Source organism: Callionymus lyra, chromosome 6 (assembly GCF_982586985.1).
Source record: "Callionymus lyra chromosome 6, fCalLyr1.hap1.1, whole genome shotgun sequence".
NCBI lineage: Eukaryota > Metazoa > Chordata > Actinopteri > Syngnathiformes > Callionymidae > Callionymus > Callionymus lyra.
The window spans coordinates 12166317-12191158 of record NC_141823.1 but is presented as its reverse complement, the minus strand read 5'-3'; the positions used below and the strand labels follow the sequence as shown (position 1 = coordinate 12191158).

General features: G+C 37.2%; 2 protein-coding genes across 2 annotated transcripts; both read right to left on the bottom strand.

Moving 5' to 3' along the window:
- Nucleotides 1–3645: 3645 nt before the first annotated feature.
- Nucleotides 3646–15291, bottom strand: abcb10 (ATP binding cassette subfamily B member 10). The gene is made up of 13 exons (XM_087793641.1): nucleotides 14508–15291; nucleotides 13372–13578; nucleotides 12667–12869; nucleotides 10422–10556; nucleotides 10084–10230; nucleotides 8962–9097; nucleotides 8450–8545; nucleotides 7466–7675; nucleotides 7144–7404; nucleotides 6966–7009; nucleotides 6823–6857; nucleotides 6413–6471; nucleotides 3646–5000 (listed from the first exon to the last, which is right to left on the bottom strand). Exons 1-13 carry the CDS (start codon nucleotides 14935–14937, stop codon nucleotides 4807–4809), a joined length of 2157 nt encoding a protein of 718 aa, XP_087649767.1. The 5' UTR covers nucleotides 14938–15291; the 3' UTR covers nucleotides 3646–4806.
- Nucleotides 15292–16171: 880 nt separating this feature from the next.
- Nucleotides 16172–24795, bottom strand: LOC148076390 (uncharacterized). The gene is made up of 19 exons (XM_087793169.1): nucleotides 24713–24795; nucleotides 24482–24577; nucleotides 24029–24226; nucleotides 23765–23965; nucleotides 23644–23698; nucleotides 23376–23581; nucleotides 23150–23305; nucleotides 22252–22332; nucleotides 22033–22182; nucleotides 20583–20678; nucleotides 20319–20516; nucleotides 19998–20198; nucleotides 19855–19909; nucleotides 18825–19030; nucleotides 18521–18676; nucleotides 18258–18338; nucleotides 17260–17466; nucleotides 17146–17199; nucleotides 16172–16824 (listed from the first exon to the last, which is right to left on the bottom strand). The coding sequence occupies exons 1-19, from the start codon at nucleotides 24713–24715 to the stop codon at nucleotides 16741–16743; spliced, it is 2484 nt and encodes an 827-aa protein (XP_087649295.1). The 5' UTR covers nucleotides 24716–24795; the 3' UTR covers nucleotides 16172–16740.
- Between the last annotated feature and the right edge of the window lie 47 nt (nucleotides 24796–24842).

Here is a 24842-nt window from a genome sequence, read left to right as displayed (position 1 = left end):
ACAGAATTAGGCCAGAGGGTGATCCAGGATCAGAACCAGAGACCAGGGATCGATACATATTGACTCATGAACGCGTTTAGAAGCGAGATTTATGAGCACGTGAACCGAACAACTCATGATTTATTTAATACTTATTCATATATCCAAATAAATGAACGAGTTTAGATCAATAAAACCAACAATATGAGACATAATTCAACATTATAATAATGATAAAGCAATAAAACGTAAGTGTGTTTGTATTGATTTCAACATATATATGTTTTTAACTGATTTAATTCAAATTAAAGAAGATATTTAGTGTTTGATGAAGATATCTATGTGCTGCAAATATTTAGAAGAAAATATGAACCAGTTTATTTGATAAATATATGATTAGGATTAAGGTTCATGATTAATCTATTTAAACACATTTAATAAGAAGCTTCATTTTTAAATATTACGTAGATATATGTATTTATTGGTTTGGAGAATCAAACATTAGAGATTAAAATAACAACACTATCAATAAACAGTAAGGACATTAGTATGTTGTAGATAGTTATTAAAATATCCCATAAATAAAGCACTAAGAGCACAGATAGTAATTTGACGTTTCTATGACAGCATATTCAGAATAAATATCAATATGAAACCATAACTTGTGAATCAGTTACTCTCCCTCAGATAATAATTAATCTGTAAGAAAAAGAAAAAGACACGTTGTTATATTATAGCTTTATCTAAGGTCCATTAAACGTAGAACAAAAAAAAGATTAGAGTTTATAAATGTCACATTGATGAGGAAAGGTGAGCAAGTTTAAAACACAATATTATATCTAGAAGAAAAAAACCTAGATATAGATTTGAAATAGACAAATAATCAAAGATGTGTGTTGTGATTCATTTGAAGAGATTCTCTCCACGAGTCTACAATCGAATTAAAAAGGAGCCAAAAATCTGAAACTCAATCTGAGTTGACCACTCTTCCTTGTCACTGGAGCATTGGGATTAATTATAACTCCACGAGCTCGGACCTTTGCATGTGTGTGTGTGTGTGTGTGTGTGTGTGTGTGTGTGTGTGGGACAAACTCAGGAGGAACTACAGAGCCTTGTGTGTGTGTGTGGGTGGTGTGTGTGCATGTGTGTCAGCAGGTGTTGCAGCTCGGGGGCCAGAAGGTTTGTAAAAGGAGGTTAAAATAAACGGTGGAGAAGTGACGGACGGTGGAGGAAGAAACAGATGCATGTATGGAAGAAAAAACAGGAGTCACGTGACCTGCAGTGAGAGTTGATGTCACCTGGTCACTGTAGGATCATTTCAGAGGCTTGAAGAGTTTAGAAGTCAAATGACTCAAAATCAGACTTCAATGTGAATATCTAGGAAATTCAATTTTTGGAGGTGAGGTTCAAGATTTCTGTCTGGCTCCCAAAATCTTTTGAAGGATTCGTCACGCTCTGTGGTATCAATAAAGTTGCAGTAAAAGCTCCCTTTTTTCATTACTTAATAAACATAGGGAATATTAATAGGATGATTGAGGGCTTCATCTGTCAGACACTCAGAGCGGAACCAGATACAAAGATGGTCAAATTGTTGAAACAAATGTCTGCCACTTTGTGACAAGTGGCGTCAGTAGTGGGATGGTAAAGTTGGTTATTTGAATTTGGTGAAATTAATATATATTTTATTGTACATTTGATCAGTGGGTCAGAGAAATACCTTTAAAAGCTCTAAACCTCAGTGGTGTGTGTCGGGTGGGTGGTGGTCTCAGGCGGGGGAGGGAGGAATGGGGTTTGGGGGGGGGGTCAGCGATCTACTTTTACGCACTTGTTGTGAGCCATTTTGGACCTGTGGCCAGCAAAACGCCTAAAATGTATACGGGCGAGCAGTTGTTGCAGAGTGGGGAGGTGAGGGAAGGTCAGCGGGGCGAGGGGGAGGAGAGACAGCAGGGGGAGGAACAGGGAGGTGGTGGTGGGTCGGGGGGGTCGGTTGGCAGCAGGTGGCGGAGAAGAAGTTGTCGTCTGTGACTGAGATGGACGACCGAGGGAGTCTCTTCGAAGAATTCCTTCCTCAGGATGTTGCGGAGAAGGTTGTTGGTTTGAGGTCTGACTGCTGCTGAGCCGAGTCAGAGTTCCGGGTGACAATTGTCGTGTGATTGTGCAGTACATGTGTGTAGGAGACTAAAGATGTTGAAACAAAAGCTGCAAAGTTAAAGTGTGTTTTTTTTTTCTGGACCAAGATTTTTCTCCACAACTTCCTCCTGAACTAGTCATTGAGTTGAGATTCATCCACAGGATCAATAAGGAGTCATTGTAAGGAGTTGCTGGTTCAAATCTTTGCAGGGGGTCCGACCATACTGTACGAAAGAGATCGGACGCTTTTGTTTAAACGTAGATATTAGACGAGTCAATATGTTTGATAACAGAAATATTCTCATTATCAATTCGTCTTTTAATCCTCAGCTGTAAATGTAAAAAGGTGTCCAGATGTCTGAGCGTTGCCATACAAGGATTTCCCCTTCAACAAACAAACCGTCAACAAGCTCCGGTAGCTGCAGCCATATTTATATCCACATTTCTAGCAGGTTATTGGAGCTAGTTGCTGATTGACGCGAGCGCTTCACTGTACGCTGTGAGAAAGGAGCTTAAAATAGTCTCTGTCATGATTGATTCATGTTAGGTTTCTACGGCTGCATGTGTCCGTCTGAGCAGGTACGCTTGTTTACGTAGCTGTCGGACCAACATGTGCCGGTCACTCACGTCCTCGCCCGGGCTGACCACCGCACAAGATGAGAGCAGTGTTCAGAAAGTCTTGCTATGAAGGAGAAAATATTACAAAATAACTTTAAATTCAATGAGTCATTTATTTTCCTTGTAGATTTTCCAGATTAACAACAGTTTCCCCCTCATGTCGCATCAGAATGTTCATCACATCTGAAAAAGATTTATTTCAAAACACATTTTATGTCCATTTAAATGTTAAGTTATTGAGCCTATTAACTGCTCATCCACAGCAGCATACTTTCACTAGGTACTGGCCACTGCCAAGTTACACACAAACCAAGTCGAGAAGTTGTCATGAGGCAGATCATTTTTTACAACAATTTCTGATCAGCCAGAATGTTCATATAAATGTATCACTAATGTTATATTCTTCTTCATCTGGTTCCATAAATAGCTCCGGCTGCACCGGTGTGATGAGTTGCAGCACATGGATCTGGAATTAGAAACCCACGAAGAAGGACTCGATTGAGAAGCACCTGGTCAGCTGCTGGACCAGCTGAGAGGAAAAAACTGCTGAGCGCAGCAAAACCTAAACATGCAAATATTGCTTTAAAAACGATGAGCTGCTTTTTATCACTTTGTCCTTTTGAAAGATGCACATATTTGTAAAAGAGAAAGAAAAAAATTACACAAGGTTTTTTTTGTTAACGTTTACAAAAAGCAGCATGGATGAGCCGCGCATGCGCATACCAGCTAAATCTCAACCAAGTGGCCAAGTCAGTCATTGCATGGACCGGAATCAACACTAGAATTATTTTTTTTAAAAAGGAAAAAATAGAACCTGATATTAACGTTTTAACGAAGGTAAATTGTACGTTGAATAATTATTCAGCCTTACTGGAGAAAATATTAAATTAACCACATCATAAAGAGATACAGCTCATGTTGGAAACATATAATTTTTTATTCAAGTTTGCAAAGTCCAGACAGAAATGTACGAACAATATATCGTTGAAAAAAAACATACAGACCAGTGAATACATATCACAATTTTTATACGGTTGTCTTAAACTTAAAAGAAAACGTATCAGACCTCCAGAGGGATCAATAAAGTTTATCTATGAATTAATTTAATTTAAACTCTCAAGTAAAATAACTTATGATTTGACACTTTAAACAAAATATAATTGAATGATTTAGGTAAAATGTTTGATTATTACATTTCAGCTTGAGAATATCAGACCCATAAACATCTCAACTATATATTTATAATAATATTTAAGCCATGAGTGGTCATAATATTATTGTTAATCTGTGTTTTAATTCCGACATCATCCACCCACAAGAAAGTGAAATACAAAACCTACATCAGACAAAGAAAACTACCATTTTTGTGTTCAACTAACACATATAAAAACATGACTAGACATCTTGGAAAATTCCACTTGTCTGTAGAAAACTGTGAAAGAATTTCCTACAGTTCTTCATCCATGTGGTTTATTTCAACAACTTAAATAAGAACAATCGTGTGACTCGTTGTAAATATATGAAAAAGACTTCATCACAGATCTGAACCTGTCGGAACAAACACACATGTGCATTACAAACACGTCTTCGATGAATTCTTTCAAAAACATCAGCTGCAGCGTGAAAAGCTAAAAGAAGAAAAGTATTTGGTAGAAGACGCTCCGACAGCTCAACAGACACAACAATCTAGAAGTGATAAAACATCTTACGGCGGACGATGAAGTCCAAGAATATTAAAAACTTTTGACGCTCCATGATTTCATACACATGATTGAAAAAGGCCACTGCAGGTGGATCTGGCACTTTGTGTTCAGCCTCCTCACACAGGCTCATTTAGAGCTTCAAGTTTTCACACACAAATCTAAAAAAACAACACATTTACACATTTCTTTAGCAGTGATGCAAGTTATTCTTTCACCTTCGAAAACAGTGACTTCTCCATCTAATGGCTCTCGAGTGCTTTGTTCCTTCATGGACTCCTCCTGCAGCAGCTTTGTCAGTCATGTCAGTAGAAACACACGTCGTTCGTGTCCAGTGTCGCAAACATCCTGAGCCTCCCAAGTCTTATGGCCTCCACTCTCACCTGACGGCGTGTTTCTGCGCCTCGTGCATGAACGCCTGTTTCTCCATCAGTTTTCGGAACAATCCTTGAGTGTTCGTGAGCAGCTCCTTGTGTCGGCCGCATTCGGCCACGCGTCTCTCGTCCAGAACGGCTACGGCGTTCGCGTTCTGGATGGTGGAGAGACGGTGAGCGATGATGACGACCGTCCTCCCTGTGGAGTGAAAATGACTCTTATTTTTATACACTTAATAACTTTTCATCAGGAACCATTTTTTTTTTTCATTTATGGTGGATAATAAACCTAAAATAAATTAATGTTTATATGATACAATTAATTCAAGATCATATCTATAAAAAAGAGTGATTTATGCAAAGAGTGGGACCGTTGAACTTCTCGAGTGTTAACAGGACGCCCCCTACTGGTCACCTCAAAGATGTTTGATCCTCCAGGGAAGTAGATCAGCGTCATCAGAATATTGAATGGTTGGATTTATTGTTTTCAAAATTTGAAAGGTTGAATTCATTTCAATTATTCAATATTTGTTATATTTTAATTTCAATTATGCATTATTTTTTTTAATTTGAAGCGTTTTAAATTCAATATAAAAAAAAAATCGAAGCCTTGAAACCTCTTGAGGGGAAGATTAACGAAACTAAAACTGAACCTTCAAACCTATTTGGACGTTGACATATATCTACACACGTTCTCATAGTACATGAGGCTCCGAGGTTCGAACCTACGACTTTTAAAGACAATACATTTTTTAACAGAGCCAGCGTTATATAGAGAGTTAGTCTCACCAGATATGAGATCATTTTAAAACATGACAGCGCTTGACAAAAGTTCTAGAGCAGGTTTCGAACCTGTGTCTCCAAAAGATGACACCCCTCATTAACTCACTGAGCTAAACAAATTTTGTGGAAAAAGATGGGACCATGACATTAAAACAGCATTCCTGTTTAAATCCTTTCATCATCAAAATATACTGATTGATCATGAGATGTAGTTTAAGATGTTTAAACTCCAGACATTAAAACAAAGTTGATACATTGTCATGAAACTATCTAAACTGATGCAGCAGTGATGTTGCACCTGATTGTTTATGCCTAGTATGATCAATTAGCTCGGTACTCGTTTGGTTTTGGCTGGTGTTTTTTTTTTTTTTTAATTTAAAATGCTTCGAATTTTTTAATATTGAATTTAAAAGGCTAAATAACTGAAATTAAAATATAACAAATATTTTATAATTGAAATTAAAATAACAAATATAGAATAATTGAAATCGTTTCAACCTTTCAATATTTGAAAAAATAAATTCAACCCTTCAATATTCAGATGACACTGATCTACTGCCATAATCCTCTAAAATGTCATGTAAAATTCATTAAGAAGTTCCACCAACAATGCCAGCAGACTATATAAGTATGTTTTTAGATTGTGTATATATACAGTGTGTGTGTGTATTTATGTACATACCTGTACACTGTATATATGTATGTGTATGTGTGTGTGTTTATGCGTAGTTGTGAGTTTTAACGTGGGTGTGTGTTTGTGTATATATGTGTGTGTGAGTTTATAAATACAGTACAACATGATGCATGTCCTGTTATTGCGTAACAAACCTTCCATCAGACGTTCTAAAGCTTCCTGCACCAGGAACTCGTTCTCTGCATCCAGCGCACTGAAATAAAACATTTGATTTAGTCAGAATGAGTTTAAGTTTAAATATAAAGCACCTGGAAATGACAACAACACTATGATAGTCCACATTTAAACAATGACTGCAGCGATAACTGTATCGATGAAACAAACATGTGATCATTAATATAATCTCTGCAGCTGTGATGAATCACTTATTAAAACTTTATCTCGCATTAAAGCTTTAACTCTCACGACACATCGAGCTGAGGGACCTTTTTGTTGTTGTGTTGTTGTTAACAAGCATATCTAGAAGCGTTTAATGAAGCCATTGTGTTTTGGACAATCATCAGTTCATCAAGTTTAGAAGTGAAACCTGAAGTATCTCTCTCACCTGGTGGCTTCGTCTAAAAGCAGGATCTTTGGATTCTGAGGAAAAGAACAAAGACATATTTGAACCTTCATCTGTGTTTGTGGGATTCGTTAAGATTTACAACAGAGTGAGAATCAAGCATGAAGCCGGAGAGTTGAACTCACTTTCAGAAGAGCTCTGGCGATGGCAATCCTCTGCTTCTGTCCTCCTGATAGTCAAGAAAGTAAACACAAAACAGTTATAATTACCGACTGCAGGGTCAGATGACGGCGACGCTTGTTAAGAAACTAGAGCGTGACGACGAGTTTGTCAAAGATCAATGAGTCACATGACTGTGGTCACCTGACAGCAGCACTCCTTTCTCCCCGACGACGGTGTCGAAGCCTCTGGGAAAAGCCTGGATGAAGTCGTAAGCGTTGGCCACTCGGGCGGCTCCGTAGACCTCCTCCGCGGTCACGGAGTCCGGATCGTGGGCGCCGTACGCGATGTTTTCTCTGACCGAACACGAGAACAGAACCGGCTCCTGACTGACCGTCCCGACGTGACTCCTGAGCCAGTAGGGGTTCAAGTCTCTGATGTCGTGTCCGTCGATGGTGATCACGCCTTCCAACAAACAAAAGGATCATCAGGATGGAACGTGGACGGATGAAGAGGAAGAACTCACCGGCGTCCGGGTCGTACATCCTGAGCAGCAGCGAGACCAGGGTGGACTTCCCGCACCCGCTGTGTCCCACCACGGCCATGATGGTGCCGGCAGGCACCTGGAGGTTCAGGTTGTGGAAGATTGGAGCCTCTTTGCGTGTCGGGTACGCGAAGGAGACATCGTGGAATTCAAGTTGACCTTTCAGCTGCTCGGAGGGAAGGATCAGACCTTCTGTGGAGCCCGGAGAACATTGAGGAGTTAACATTTTGATTCATCTCCTCACGTACTCAGTAAATATGGCTTCAAGAATCGATGTCAGGTATCAAACTCATCTGATGTTTATCAGGAATAACTCATAACAGCATTGAAAAAGTGAACTCCCATGATGCCACACTGCAATATATGTGGTTGCTAAAATACTGCATTTCAATTCTACATCCATGTTTTCTACGTCAAAAGTGATCGACGGCTATGATTGGTTGGCTGGGCGGCAAAGCATTATGGGAGCTGTTACTGAAAGGGTTGTCACTTCACATGCAAAGTTGAGTTTTAAAGTTTAAATTAACATTGATTTAAACAAGTGAACATTTAAAAGGCCATTTCATCACACAGTTCCTTCACAGATTTCAGGGGGTTTTCAGAACGTACCCCTAGAGTAAATCAGGGGCCCCTGTACTTATCTACTTAAATGTGGAAGCACACATGACGGCTGTTGATGCACGAAACAAATACTAGTGGAAAGACTTGATGATGGAAATTATGAGCAAACTTAAAGAATGTTTGGGAAGGTTTAACACGGATATTAAAAATCCAACATCACACTCTCAACTCTACAGCCTCTTAAATGTCACATTTTTTCCTCAATAATTCATCATCATTTTCTATTTTATTCATGTTTGAATTATTTTCTTAAACAATGTGACTTCTGGGGTTTTACATGGACATCATTTCAAATTTTATACAAAATAATACACAGTAATTCACCATCTTGGACCATGTACTGACCATTCAGAGGAAACTCCGGCTTCCTGTCCAGCAGCTCCCACAGTCGGGTTCCGGCCCCGAAACCCTTCATCAGCTCAGAGTAGAACGAGCTCAGACCTGCACGACAGAAACATTAGTTTAGTGAAATAAATCAACACAAGTGGAGATTAACATCAAGAAGTTTCTTTAGTTTGACTCTCGATTTACTGCAGGTGTCATTTTGATTAAAGCACGTTATATACTATTCAAATATAGATGATTTATTTAGACAAAAATCTATCTTTTTTTAATATTAAGTGATTCAAATTTGAAAGAGGACAAAAACAGAGCAGATGATACTGACATGAAACCTGATTGATTATCAAATTAAAATAGTAAACTTTGAAAATGTTCTGCTGACTCAACAAAATCTGAAAGGTTCTCCTGGTTATTAAAGACATAAACTTCTCGTTCATTTTGTAGATTATAAGGTTCACTGTTGATGAATTAAGTGAACATTTTTTCCCAAGGACGGTAAGAGAGTGAATGTTTACCAGAGACACTTATTCCCACCCAGAAAGTGTACAAGAGGAAGGAGGAGAGCTCCCCCACGCTCATGTGATGGCTGGCCATCAGGAGACCTCCTTTATAGAGCACCGCCAGGACCATGATGTTTCCACTGAGCCCCGTCTGAAGCACAGAGTTCAAGAGGTCATGATGACACAGTGGTTCGTCGACACTTCACACTCGACACGAGTTGTTAAGCAGGACATTTCAGATTCATGCGAAGGTTGTCAGACTTTTAATTGTCTGATGTTATTGTATAGTCTGAAGCCTGAGGCTGAGGGAATATTCTAGAGGAACCAGTTTGTAAGCTGTGAGGTGTGTTTACATCTCTGGTTTATACTATTGATGATGACTTGTGTGTGTGTGTTAAAAAAAATAAAAATCACACACAGCTTGTTGAACCATCATTTGATCAGTCACTATAAACATTAAAATATATTCTTATTAATTTCCAACTTTCTACTTTGACTCTACCAAATTAAATTCAAGCATAAATGCTAAGCTAACCAAGGCCAACTGGAAACCAGCACGATTTCAAAACTAATATATTGCTTTATATTTTTATTTTATTTTTTTAAACTGAAAACACTGGCAAGTGTTTGTGATCATCTTTCTGCTTTTTTAACAAAAGAAAATGAAAGTGCTTTAATGTATTTTTTTTCAAGAATGTTGATGAAGAAACTGTTATGATCATACACAATTATGTTGTTTAATTATTTAATTTAAATGTATCAAATATAATTATTTGATTTAAAATATACATATACAAAGTCGGTTGTTTTATTGTATTATACTTAATTGATGTATTTGATTTTACTGTATTTATTTTATTAACTCTTTATTTTATTTTGTATCCAACAAATTCCTGTGTTGTTTTTACATTACTGACAATAAAGGTTTTCTTATTCTGATTCAATTTGGGTGCTTTCTTCACTTGTATGGCTTCTAACTGTTGCTGTCTGACTCTCTTAAATAAACTCTGTGACTATGTTGACAAATGTGTTTGTCGTATTATGTTGTGTAACGTTTTACGAAGCTCCTTGTCAGAGTTATGTACCGTCTCAGTGCTACACCGGTTATTACCGTCGACTGTACGAGCGACCACTCACCACTCCGAAGAAGCCGGCTCGTAACACGGCTTCGCTCTTTGCCAGATTGAAAACCTGGTCCGTCTTCTGTCCGTACGTGTCGACCTCCGACATCTCCTTGCCGAACGCTCGGACGGTCCTCAGGTTGCTGATGCGCTCCTCGGCCAACTGAGACACACAGTCATGATCTCATCTATGAAGGTTTCTGTTCTTGAATTCAAACTTCAAATGCAAGCACATCACACTTTATTTGTCCTCTTTCATCAGTATTTACAAACCACAGAGTTTCACTGGCAAACACATTTTCTCTGGTTCAAAGAATCACTTCCTCAAACCAACACCTGGAAACTGTTTCGTACCTGTGTCGCTTGTGCGAGCGCGTCCTGAGTCCGCTTCGAGATGGAGCGCAGATATCTGCCGTAAATCACTGCCATGAGGGCCACCGGGGGGATGATGAGCAGCACAAAGCTCGCCAGGGTGGGAGAGACGTAGAACTGGAAAACGGACAGATCACGTGGACTTAATAAGGAAGTCGAAGCTAAACAGCTTGAAGTATAGAGATTAGTGCCATTAAATGTTGAATGGTTCAATTAAACATTTTAAATGTTAAAAATGGTTGAAAGTTGTTTTTAAATAACTGAGTTCAATCATTTATATATGGAAAGGTTTGTATAAATAAAATAAAATATATATATATATATATATATATATATTTTTTACATGTAATGTTTGATATTCTATGAAAATAATTACCAAAAAATTCTAAATTCAATATTTACCATAAACAATACTGTAGCTTTGCATGATCACCTGAACGTTACATGATTTGCAGAAAGTTCAAGTAGCTTGGTATTCTTGAGGTATTGTCTGGTGTATGTGTGCGAGGAAAGCAAACAACAACAAAAAACAAAAAACAAAGCAAAGCGATATTCAACAGCACTGTCTCCATTTCTTTATAGGGGGGGAAGCTTTCAAATTCTTTTTTTAATTTTTATCATGTTTCTTTTATGGTTTATATTCCAAAATGTTTTAAATACAATTTTTTTTATTTTATTTACAATGTACATGCAAATGTTAACAGCATTTGTTCACTTTGGTGTTGCAATTAAACTTCCAGCCACTAGATGGCCTAACTGTGATCATGTCGCCCGCACCTAAAGGAACAATGAAATCCCGCAAGATCCCAGCATTGACTGAGGACGAGAGGATAGTATACATCCGGCTCCAGCTGCTTTAAAGCCGATGTTTGGACATACTTTTGGATTCCAGTCCTGATAGTTTAACCAACAGTGGGACATCACAAGATGTCACTAAAATAAAACAATTTATTTTTATTAAAATCAGTCAGAAAATGTATGGAAATATATTTTATTGACTCTTATTGTGAGATTAATCTTATTTTAAGATAAGTCAATTGTCTGGTGGCACTATTATACCAACATTTTTGTATTAAATTTAAAAGGCTAATAATTTAAAAACATTTCATTTAGAACATTGTTTTTTAATAATTGGAATTCAAATGTGTTAAAAAATAAATAAATAAAAAATATATATATACATTTTTTTTAATTCAATTATTATTAAAAGAAAACCACAAATTAAATAATTCTACATAAACTCATTATTTTAAATGGTTTGAAAAAACAACAACTCAATGCTTGAAAAACAGCAGGATATAAAAAAAAAGAAAAAGTCAATAATCAGATGGCACTGACAAACATAATTATGTCTACGGAAGTTTGTCAAACATAAACTCATTAATCCTGACAGGAAGGGCAACATGCTTTAATCATAGCAGGAGGTTTATTGTGTTCCAGTGCTCGGGTGTGTCGGCCACGAGCAGATCTGAGCTCCAGATTTCATTGTGACTGAAACTGTTCCTGTTGTGTAAAACGAGACGTTGACTTCCTTGTACCTGACGGACTGGAGTTGATAGAAGAGACGAACAGGACTATCAGAGGAGAATAAGCTAAAATAGTGTTTTAGTTTGAGGTTTGCTACAAACATTTGTTCAAAACTAATACTTAAAATTAATTAATGACACACAGAGGAATCTGATGAGAGTCATGTGCTTGTCCTGATGAAAGTTTAATTTAAAAAAACTGCACAAAGAAAGTCTTGAAAGTCAACATCTGAGCGACTCGCGAATTTGCAGATGAAATCGATTGTTATGGACTCAAGACAAGTTAGTGCTGAAAGATAGATGTGATAAATATGAAAAACCAAATATGAAATTTTAAATTTGTTACCAACATTTTGTTCATAATAGTGACTTGTTCTCTAATTTAACACTTCTCAATGTAAATAGTTTTGTCAAAAGTGATCACTAATTGTGATTGGTTGGCTGGGCGGCAAAGCATTATGGGAGCTTTTCAGGTCACCGTTACTGAGAGATTTATGAGACGGATTAAAGCTCATATGCAATGTTTAGTTTGCAGTTTCAAATAAATGCTGTTACTTTAAAAAAGTTATGAAATAAATCACTACTAGCGTATTTTGAGGGTCAACTGTAATCATGATAGTGATTGACAGACGTTCTAATTTCCTTTTTATCGAGTCAAACTGCTATAAAAAGTCAATAGTAATTATTAAGAAACCCCTCACCATCATGCCGATGCCCGCGGTTGCCTGGGCGACGGCTCTCAGACCATCCGACAGGTTGTCGGTGACGGAGCGGCCGACCACCGCCGTGTCCGCGGAGAGGCGGTTGATCAGCTCGCCGGTGCTGTTCTTGTCGAAGAACGCCACTTCCTGCCCGAGGATGGCGGCGTAGACGGAGGTGCGGAGATCACGGATGATCTTCTGCCCTGTACAGAGAGAGGATCTTGAGAGGTTAAACGTATTATGGACGGACTGGAAGTGGTCGCGTTCATGGTCATCTCTCGGGGTTCTGCTGCCCTAAACCGAGTCTGGTTCTGCTCAAGGTTTCTGCTTGTAAGGATTTCCTCGTCACTGTTGCCAACTGTTATTGTCTGGGACCTGTTTTCCTCTTCTCTTATATAGTGTTATTCAAACTGTAAAGTGTCTTCAGATAAGTGTAATGATTGACACTATAAATAAAGTTGAATTGAAGAATGCAGAACAGGCTCTTTGGCAGTTTCTTCATCATTTGTAATTAACTTAATCAAATATAATAAAGTTTAAATTATAATTAGCTGATCAAGAATCTCAAACAGTTACAGCTTGTTTTTCAGAAAGAAAAAACGAATGAAAGCACGATACTTTTGTGCGTCATCATCGTTCCACAAAAACAAAAAAACACATGAGATAAAGTCAAGCTGCAGTCACGGTCGTGACCTCTGCCCTCACCTGAGATCTGCATGAGGTAGACTCTGGCCGCGTTGGCAGCGCCGCCGCACAGAAACACTCCGGTGAGCAGGACGCACAGAGACGTCAGCGAAGCCGTCATGGCTTCCGCGTCCGTTCCAGTCGTGTAGATGGTGTCGATGACTTTACCCAGCAGGAACGGAGCCGACATGGTCACGGCGCTCGAGACGGTGAGGAAGCCGACAGCAGCTGAAAAAATTTACCAAAGCGATGAACAAACAACACGGCAACCACTCGACTGACCGAGAAATGGATCAATTCAGATTTTTTAAAAACAAGTTTATCCTAAGTTTTTTTAAATTATATTATTCAAACCATTAGGCAAAGTGCCTCCCAGGAGCTACAGGCACCAGATGGATGTATTTATGTGTCTCTCATGAGGTCAAACATCATGTAGAAAACAACCATTTTATTTATTTTGGTTCTTCATCTCTAAATACGTCTATAGGGTTTTGGTTTTATCCTCCGCTTTTGTCATTTTTACGTACTTACTGCCACTGAAAAAGATTTAAGTAAATATTGAAAAATAAATGAATATAATAGCATTTTAATTGATTTTATTACTTGATTTCGTACTCAAAACCTTTTGTTTTGCTCAAAGGCCAGTCACAGAAGCCACATAAAATATAAATAATACCCACACACTTATTTAAACAATATTTTTCTTGACTTTTACACTTTTTTTTACTAGACGACTGAAAGATATGATATAAGGATAAAAACGAATACAAATTCTTTACCTTAGTTAATTATTAAAAACGAAAAGTATTTGCTGTAACGGTAATAAAACACATTTATAATTCAAAACTCTTGATTCTCTAGCTCTATAGTTATAGTTCTATAGAAGATGATCAAGATTTGCAGCCAATGTTTATGAACATAAAGCACCAACAATGTCACTTCTGTCCACAAAAACATATTTGAAATAATATAACATCTTAGGAATAACTAATGGATTTGGTAGTAGATCAATAATTGAGAAGAAAACAAGAGGATGTGTGAGTTTGTTTACTTTCACACAGTGTATTTACAGAAGCTAGAATGCACTAGAAGAGTTAAGACTTGTTAAACAATTGAATAAGAAGAATCCAAACTGTCAATCACATGTGTCAACAAACCTGACAGCCTCCATCTCTCAGGGTGAGCCAGGGTGAGGATCCTCCGGACATCCTGCAGGGGGACCGTGGCCGGCGTGTGGCCCTCCTGCTCCTGATCCGTGCTGGTCTTGGCAGACCCAGGTGAGGAGCCAGGTGAGGAGCCAGGTGAGGAGCCAGGTGAGGAGCCAGGTGAGGAACTAGCAAAGGCCACGGATGTTCTAGTCCATGATCCGGAGGACAACACGGGGAGACCCCGCAGCGTCAGGAGGGGACACGAGAGCGAGGATCCGGGCGTCACCGCAGACTTTGACCCCGTCATGTGTCGCCTCCTCCGGGGGGCCGTGGACCCCGCGGACCGGTGTTCCAGCCACAACATCCTGGACGACAGGACCTTCAACCGTGAGGAGTGAACCATCATCATCCTCCTCGACACGCCGCTTAAAATCCACATGATCTTCACCGAGTCGCTCGATCCAGATCCGATCCCTGGTTGTGGGTCGCTACATTCTTTGAGAGATTTGACGGTTATTGTGTGTTTTTATCTGCTCCTGACAGCTGGGGAGAAGCTCTTATCTCCGGGCGGCTACAGCTCACAACACCCGCCTGTCACCGTCATCTGTTCGCCGAGAGTGTGTGTGTCTCCGTGGGCGGCGGAGACATCGAGCAAACACACACACGGATCGAGAATATTTTATGTCCAGGAAGGGGAAGAGACGCGAGGGGGAAAGAAAAAAGGTGACCCTGAGTGTGTTCCTGAACCTCCTGCTGCTGCTGCTGCTGCTCGACACACGATTCCAAGGGCTGAGCAAAGTTTCCCAGACATGACTAATCGAGCACCGCTTAACAACCGCGTTGTCGTTACTGGTGTCTTGTCTTATCTTATCTTATCTTAAATTACATTTGAATCCAAACGACAGTTAAGATCATTTTCATACCACTTTGTATGAGGTTATTTGCTAAATTATCTATTTGTATATCTTTATTTTTTCCTCAACTGTGATAATCTTCCTGCATATAAATCACTTGTAACTTGTTACTGTTATGTAAAAAAACAACAACATATTTTGTAGAACAGCACTAACTTTTATTTTATTTGGTGTTGATTATTTAAGGAGGGATTCAACTAAATAATATATAATTCATATATATATATATATTATATTATTATATATACATATTATACTATTAATATATATTACTATAATATATATATACCACACATCTATACAGTTATTCAATGAGCAAGTGAAATTTCACTCAGGATATTGAGAATATTAGCTTATTATCTTACTTTCTTCTGCTCCTTTAAACATTTAGTTACACATTGTGAAATTAAGAAGGTTGTTATTATGGTAGTAAGACCATTATAGGATTTAATTACCAGTTTAAACCAGTATTCATTATCAGTTAAAGAGCCCTCAAAATCTGTTATCCACGGAGCTGACAGTAAAGGTCAAACAGGGTCAGTCTGCCTAAGATGACTCACTAAACATATTTACAATGTTTTGAGATTTCACTCCCAGAACCAACACATGGTTGAAACAAATATTAGATAAAGCTATTTTTTCACAACAGGACTTTGTTGGTTCTGTATTAAGAGTAACCACTAGTTTGAACCAAATAAATTATTTAATAACAACAACTTGACAATTGTGTGACAAGTCAGTGGGCAGGTTTTTATTTTTTAAAAGCTTCATTAAGATCCACATATTGTGAGTCACTGCTTCAGGATAAGAGCTGCTTTCATTGATCAGAGGCTCTTTAATTGATTATAAAACATTTCAGACTGACATCATTTTATACAATTCGTTCAAAGAAAAAAATGAAATAATAATAATAAAATAAAATAAAATAGCAATTTTGTTTGCAAATCTGTTTTGGACTTCTGGGCCACCGTAGATCTGGGTTCAGGCCTGTGAAATTTATCCTTCAGTTACATATCAACACGCTCCTGTATTCAGTAAGTGGTTGAAATGACTTCCTGCTTGGTCGGTCCTGGAGCATTGTACGCAGTTTCTTTGAACAAATATACATTTTATTCACACAGACCACACATGCTTAGTCAGTTATTTGTTCCACCATGTGGTCTGCATCCGGACAAAGGTGGGAAGGAACGCAGGCTTCCGTCCAAATTGGCTGTGGCTAGTGTCCTCTTCTTTATCTCATACGTTTTGAAGAAAAAAAGGGGGATGATGAACAACCATGAAAGTCAAGGGGTTCTTTGTCTCACTGGGTCCATCAGGGAGACTGTAGTTTAGCCACTAACTCCATCTGAAGGAATCCCTACAGCAGAAACGTCCATAGTTTTCTTCGCAAACGTCTGTAACTCCATTCTGGCCTGGGAAAAAGTTATTTTGTTTTTATTCTAAAATGTGTCACATACACCAAAAGAGAAGATAAGACAATTCCTTTGATTTAATATAATAACCATATAAAGCAGATACAAAAGTTAATAATACCTCAATATAAGTAATAACAAATAATAATACATATTCAAATTCTACATTATGCATGTTTTTCACAAAACAATGGAAATTTAAACAAATAAATACAAGGTAAATCTTAAAACCATTCAAGAAAAAGAATCTGTAAAGAAAGCAGTAACAATATATACAAAATATTGGGATTAAAATGCATCGACTTGTGAGCAGTTACTTACCTTTGATATTTGATTCATTTTATCCCTTATGTTGGTCACTGTTTTACTGAACTCCTACAATAAAGATGAGATATGAAATATATAAAGATAGAAATGATGAGTGAAAGATTTTACCCCAATTTTCTGTATCATCTGGACAAACACTGGGCCCCTGTGGGAGGCAGAGAGTACGGTGAGCAGCTGAGTCTGTGTGATCTCTAGCTTCTGTGTCATTGTCTTCAGTTGCTCGTCCAACAGGACGCTCTTCAAGTCCACCTTCTTCTGCACCTTTTTGATATTGTCTGTGAAAACCTCATAGAGCTGGTCCTTCTCCAGGGTCAGCTTTGACGCAGAGACATAAAAAACATTTGGTTAAAATAGTATCTGTAAATACCCATATGAAAATAAAAGTTTAGATACATAATATTTAAATATATATTTTTATTTATATATTTTTTATTTAAACGTTATTCATCTTTTTGATCTTTTGTTGGCTGCGATTTAAATTATAATTTACAAAATCACCTTTAGCACAAGTTATTTGTTAGTCCACTAGAGGCAGTATAACCTGATAAGAACATGATTAATCGTGCAACGAAGAAGGGTTGGACGCACGTGACCAGACGCCAGTTCCGGTAACTTGTTATTTTATTTACATCAGTGCAAGTCAATTAATTTATTAGTTTATTTGGTCTTGAATCATATTGGATTCTGTAAGTATAATAATGTTTTGTTACCTTCTTTAAAGTTCGTGATTTTATGCATTAGTGTAAAATGTCAGTGTTATTATGCTTTAAAACGTTTTAAAATTCGGAATATTGTTCGATGAAGTTTTTTATAGATGTATTGTATTTGAGTTCTGTTTTCATTTGATTAAATGTACATTTAAAACGTAACCACATTGTGCACCATAACTAAATAATAAAATATTCTTTAAAAGTATTTTATTATGTTTATAAAAATAACTTTAAATAAATGCATTGAAAATGTATATGGAACTCTTGTTACATTACAGACAATGGTTATTCACTTATTTGTCTAGATCAAAGCAAAACTGACTATAACTACCAAAGATTCCTGTCACTTGTCTGCTCAGGTGAGCTAAATGTACGAAGTTAAATGGACTTTCTTACCTTTTTGAACTTCACCTGCAGGATCTCGAGGTCTCGTTTCTCCTCCACCAGTCGTTTTTCCTTGATCTTCTCATTGGGATTCTGTCACGGACATTATCACATGTGATTTTGAATGAACCTTTCAATCCAGTGTTAACAATATATTGTAAAAAATCTTTTCTTTGTTCAGCTCACTCTTCATCCAATTGCTTAAATGACATTGAAATGCTGGATTGAAATAAACACACATTCTAAAAGCCAGCACAAAATACAGAACAACAAACCTTTGCCTTCACTGGAAATTTAAGTTTTCTCTCAATTTTTTCAGTTTCATCCTTTATTTTTGAGAGTGAATCGTTGAGATTCTTGTTGTCTTGCATGACGTTCCGTTGATCTTTGCTCATCTGTTTCACTCGCCAGTTTTCTGATTTGATTTGTTTCTATAAAATTAAACAAAACAATAGATCATACTGTAATTAAATAACGTTGTATACAACAAAAACATCCAGAAAAGAGACTTAAAGCTGGACTATATAGTACACAAAATAAATCATCAAAAATATTTTGTGTTGATGTCTGCAGTCTCACCATGGGTGACTCTTTGAGCTCCAGATTGTGTTGCACAGAGTTGTTCAGTTGTGTAACGACATCATCGAACACTCTCTTGTGGTCGGTGATGACGGCGTAGACGAGGCTGTTCCAGTGATCCTCCCTCTCGCTGATCTCTGTCATGCTCTTTATGTGCAGCTCCTGCTGAAGCTCCTCCAGCTTGTTCTCATACTTGGTCATGATTTCTACTCAAAGTACACACGTCAAAAACTGAAAACTATTCAAAAAAAATGTTCAATAGTTTAAGAGAAACATACTAGTTTAATTTTATTGTGCTTGTTTTTAGAAAACTAATAATTTTATATTTGGTAGCATTAAAAAACATAAAAACAAGTCATTTTTGTTTAAAAGTACATCTGAGTTCCATTTAAATAATTTGAATTTAACATTTAAATGTTGAAACTGAATCATTTTTATTAAAATTATGGTTTTTTTCAGGCATTTAATTATTTTTTTCAAATACTTGAATTCAATAATTACTGTATCAAAAGGTTGAATTTGTATTTATTTAATAATTGAATTAAATAATTTGTATATTGAATGCCGGACTCTGTTTTTTAAATAGATTGATTTATTTTATGTATATCTTTTCATTAATTTATTTCTTACACAAAGAGGTTAATATTTTAATTCCAATGATTCCCAAGTACATTTTCTATTTTCAAGATTTTTTATTTCGTAGATTTTTGTATTGGATTTATAAATGTTGGTATAATAGTGCCGGTTGTTTTTAATGTAATTATTAAAAACAAAAAACAAATCAAACCTTTTAATATAGAGATTATTCATTTAAATTAATTAAATGATTATTCAATGTTTAAAAAAAAATTAAGGCAACTGAGGACACTTTTGTGCTTCCATATTTTTGCATCTTTATATCTTCTTCAGGTGTGTATCTTATCTTAATTCCAATAAGACCATTTGTACTTATTTCATAAACTCTTGCTGAGATTTAATTTTTCTTTAAAAGACAAAAAGCTCTACACATAATATGTAGTATTTGATTTACCTGACAGCTGCTTCTCCCACCTGTTTCTGGTGTCTGTCATTTCTTCGTCATGTTTCTGTAAAAGTTTACGTTTCACTCTCAATCATTTCCATCGGACAAACGACGACAATGAATCCGGTGAATTACTGTCAGCGATAAATCACCATTTCCAGCTCGTTGACGATATTTTCGATGTCATGTTCCGGCATGTTGATCTGAATGTCTGCGATCTTCTGCTGGAGCTCGTTCTCCAGCTGATCCTGCAGCTTCTGCATCTCCTCCATTGACCGGCCAGCATCGGCGTCCAGCTTCGCAATGTTGTCTTGCTGCTCACACAGCAGGTGTTTCACTCGCTCCTTTTGCGCCTGGAAACATGTACTTTGCTCAAAACCTCTTACCACATAGGACAGTTAAATCTTTAAAATTAAATCTTTAACATTTACAATTAAGGGATGTTTATGTTTTTCTATCGAGACTAACCTCACCTTTATTTCATAGCTGTGGTGCTGCTCGTTTTCTTCGATTTCTTTCTCCAGGTTCCTCAGTTCGGCGTTGTAGTTGTCCAGCTCTCTTTGTGAAACCTCCCAAAACGTCTGGACATGATCCCTCTCCAGCTGAGCGTAGTTCTTCTCCTCCTTCTCCTTCTCCAGCTCCTCGCGCAGTTTCAAAATAGGCGCCATCAACTGCAGTGAAAGCAGGTTTGGTTAGAGTTAGAGATAACGTGAGATTTGTAGTCGACAGCGACTGACCTCTCGCTCTCTGGCCAGCTCTTCATCGGTGAGGGCGTCCCTCAGGGTGGGAGTCTTCACCTTGGGAAGCTTTTTGTTCGACCCTTTCTTTTTAGGCTGGAGAGCAAATACAATAGCGGATCAGACAAAAACCAACTGAGATGCTACACTTTCATTTTAAGATTTAATCAGCATATATAGAGGGATATATGTGACACAAAATAGTAAATGTTTTAAATAGTCAACTTTTTTGTTGATATGTATGCATGACTTCGAAATAATTATAATTAAAAGAAAATATTAGTTTATTTACTTTTATAAAATAGGATTCTAATGTACATCTCTGAATGACTATGTCATGGAAATAAGATTAAAAAACAGGTTTTAATCGTGTAAAAAAAATTACCTGTGTGCGTTCAAAAATAAACACAATAAGAAACAAGATTAAACTTGTTCGTGCACTTCTTCTTTTGGCTTGAAGGCCTCGTATAAAACTCACAGTATATAATGTAGCTCGAGGAAATTTAAAAGCCCTTATTTACTGACATATTTGATGATTTCAACTTGATTTCAGTTTTCGATCAGAGTGATTTTCAGATTCAACTGATATAATTAATTAATTCAAAATTTTGGGAAAATTGCTAGAATCATATAATCCCATTTATTTTATTAATTTATCATAATTGTTTTATAATTTTTATACAATAACAGACAGCATGCTAGAATATTAGAATCAAATAAATGAAGTTCATCAAACAAGAATGCCAAACCTCAGGTCAAAGTTCAGTATCTTAGATTTTTATTTCAAGTTTATCTAAAAACAAATTAATAACATGTTAACATGTTCAAAGAAACACAAAAAAAGCAGGTTGGAAATATAACACTATAAAATAGAAATTGTAAGTAAGTAATCTGTATTTATAGAGTGCTTTTCCAGACCAGGGTCACAAAGCGCTTAAACAATCAAAACAATACTCAATAAGTAAAAAGACCATTTAATGTGTTTCAGACAAAATATAACATATTCACCATTTTGCAGATGGTTTATGGATCCACTGACGCTAAAAATGAAATGCAGATCCTCCAGCTGCCTGACCTCACACACACGCAGTCTTTGAGCAAATAAACACTTTGCTATGATGCAGACTTACATCTGAACTTTGAAAAATTGACTACTTAAAAGTCATTAAACAAAAGGCAGACAAAACAAAGCCATTAATTTGAGTAAACAAAGGAAGATTTGATCGACTAGCTTCTCTTAAAAAAGTGAGAAATAAAATAATCAGATTCTTGTGTTGTCATGTTGGTTTATTCATGTCAGGTTACACACAAATATAATTGTAATTAATGAGTTAAAAACCAATACAGTTGCAGTTACAACACACTGATCCGAACAGAACAGAAAGAGGGTTTAATGTATTTGTATCAGAGATTTTCATACTCTCTCTCTAAGTCCATTATAATCCTACACAGGGCAGAGATGTGTTTGTGTGACGTCCAGCCGGTCCATCACTGATCTCACTTGGTTCTCCAAGTGCAGACTCTTCACATCTGCTCTCTGTTGCACCGTCTGGACCTGCTGGTTGATCCTCTGGTACAGCTGCGTTCTTTCCTCCTGCAGCTGGTAAACGAATAAAGAAAGTTATCGAAATGAACATCTGAATATTCAGTGAAACGATTCATCTCTTACCTTGATGAACTTCTGCTGCAGCTCGTCTAGTTCACGTTTATCTTTGGCCAGTTGTCTCTCTTTGAACTTCTCGTTGGGATTCTGAAAGTAAAATGTGTTCATGAATGTAATGTGGAATGTAAGTAAGATAGTAAGTAATATTCATAGAGTGCTTTACTTAAAAGGTCAAGGTAACCTTGATGGATCTACTGTCTCCTTCAAGAAACATCTTAAGACGTTTTTATTTGTTCAGGCTTTTCCTTGATTTTCTGGAACTCTTGTTGTGTTATCAGTTTAATCTTGACCTTTAAAGTATATACTTTATTGAGTATTGTTTTGATTGTTTAAGCGCTTTGTGACCCTGGTCTAGAAAAGCGCTATACAAATAAAAATGACTTACTTACTTACTTACACCGAAAACAACACAGGAGTTATAGAAAATCAAGGAAAAGACTGCACAAATAATTTTAAAAATAAATAAATTAAAATGCAGTTTTTTTAGCGTTATTATTTTTCTCAATTTAATTTTGATAATTGCATTTTTTTTAATACAACATTTTCACAATTAATGAATTTGTTGGCTTTTGACACCACTATACATAGCTTCTTACATTACATTTAAAAGGCTACAAATGAAGAAATGTTGAATTTAGAAATCTGATTTTGAAATGATTGGTATTGGAATATGAAAACCATATGTGTAAAAAAATTTGTACTATTTGTTAAATGTAACCATAACATATTCTTATGGCACTGATATTCTTCCATAAAAGATTAATTTCTGCTCAGTTTTTCAATGAAGTTTCATCACATGTATTTCTTTCTTAATTGTTAAAGTATTTTCTAATCCACCTGAAAGCATTATGTAATATTAATATACTGTAGTTCCACAGTTTAATCTTACTATTAGTTAACAAACCTGTGCCTTGATGGAATATTTGACTTTCCGTTCAACTCTGGTCAATTCTTCAGCTGCTGTTGCAAGTGAGCGACCGACCCGGTCACTGTCCTGCAGAACAGCTCTCAAGTCTCTGGTCATCTGCTTCACCTTCCAGTTCTCTGACTCCAGTTGTTTCTGGAGAAACATCAGATCAAACACTTTAAAATGAAAGCTGAGATGTTTCCAGACATGAAGGTAAATTTACCTTCAGCGCCTCCTTCTCCTCCAGGTTGATCTGCACCGTGTCGTTGAGTTGAGCGACGGCGTCGTCAAAGATCTTCTTGTGCTCGGAGACGACGGCGTCTGTCAGACTGTTCCAGTGATCTGTCCTCTCGCCGGCTTCTGTCATTCTCTTGATGCTCAGCTTCTGTCGCAGCTCCTCCAGCTTGTTGCCGTATTCACGTGAACTTCCTGTTTCAATAATGACATTTTTTAAAGTTAAATCACAATGAAACGCTTGTCATCCTGTTTACCTTCCAGTTGTTTTTCGCTCTTTATCCTCGTTTCGTTCATGTTTTCGTCGTGTTTCTGCAGAAGTAACAAAAACTGACTGAGCAGTTTGTGTTCATAGCTGATTCATGTTAACACTCTTACCTTTTTAAGTCGATTCACAAGATGCTCAATGTCGAGCTCTGGCTTGTTTATTTTGATGTCAGCCATCTTCTCCTGCAGCTCGGCCTCCAGAAGGTCTTGCTGTTTCTGCTTTTCTTCCACAGACTTTTGTGCGTCAGTTTTCAGCTCAGACATCGTGTTCTGATGCTCACAGTGCAGGTGCTTCACCTTCTGCCGATACACCTGAGCCACAACACAACCTGTTCAGTCCTCCTGAAATAAAATCAACTGTATTTTTCATCTCACCTTTATTTCCACCTGGTGGCGCTGCTCGTTTTCCTCGATTTCTTTTTCCAGATTGTGTAACTCAGCCTTGTGGTGTTCCAGTTCTCTTCCGGAAACCTCCCAATAGTTTTGGACCTGATCCCTCTCCAGCTGGAAGTAGTTTCTCTCCTCCCTCTCACGGTCCAGCTCGTCCCGAAGCTGCATGATGTGCTCCACCATCTGAAATCATGCATCATCGTTGGCTTTTGTCTGACTGTTATTGAGCCGTGACATTCCTGTGTCAGAGTTATATCTCTGCTAAAGCTCATGTCTGTCTTTGGTCCTGGAAAAACTAAATAAAGTTGACCATGGGGGCAATATTGATTTGTTTTATTATTGATTTTTATCATTATTTTATTCATGTTTGGTTATTTGTAATATATTTACTCTATGTCGTATACATGTGTTGCTAAGATGTATTAATCACTGACTCACCTGCTCTTTGGTCAGTTCCTCCTTAGTCAGTCCATTGATCAGAGTTGGAGTCTTGACCTTTGCTGACGTTTTACTGGACCCTCTCTTTTTTGGTGGCTAATCCAAACACAATAGTACATACATATATTTGTACAAATGATTCAGGTCAAGAGTCATCATATTAACAAACTCTTATTGCATAGAAAGCTGGTTAAATTCCTTCAAATTAGAAGGGGTATGTTGTTTACTCACCATCGTGTGATTCCAGAAAAAAATGAATATATCTTAAAATCCCTCAAGAGACACCCGAGAATTACTTTTGATACCTCTTTTTCTCTGGTCCTAAGTTGACATGTTGCCATGGCGACCTGATCACTGACAA

Coding starts and splice junctions, on each gene's coding strand:
- LOC148076390 (XM_087793169.1), bottom strand. Junction 22,183..22,251: donor TGCAGCAGAAGTTCATCAAG/GTAAGAGATGAA, acceptor TTCGTTTACCAG/CTGCAGGAGGAAAGAACGCA. Junction 17,200..17,259: donor AGATGATACAGAAAATTGGG/GTAAAATCTTTC, acceptor TCTTTATTGTAG/GAGTTCAGTAAAACAGTGAC.
- abcb10 (XM_087793641.1), bottom strand. CDS start 14,937: ATGTGGATTTTAAGCGGCGTGTCGAGGAGGATGATGATGGTTCACTCC. Junction 13,579..14,507: donor TGAGAGATGGAGGCTGTCAG/GTTTGTTGACAC, acceptor AAATTTTTTCAG/CTGCTGTCGGCTTCCTCACC. Junction 8,546..8,961: donor GGTGGGAATAAGTGTCTCTG/GTAAACATTCAC, acceptor TCTGTCGTGCAG/GTCTGAGCTCGTTCTACTCT.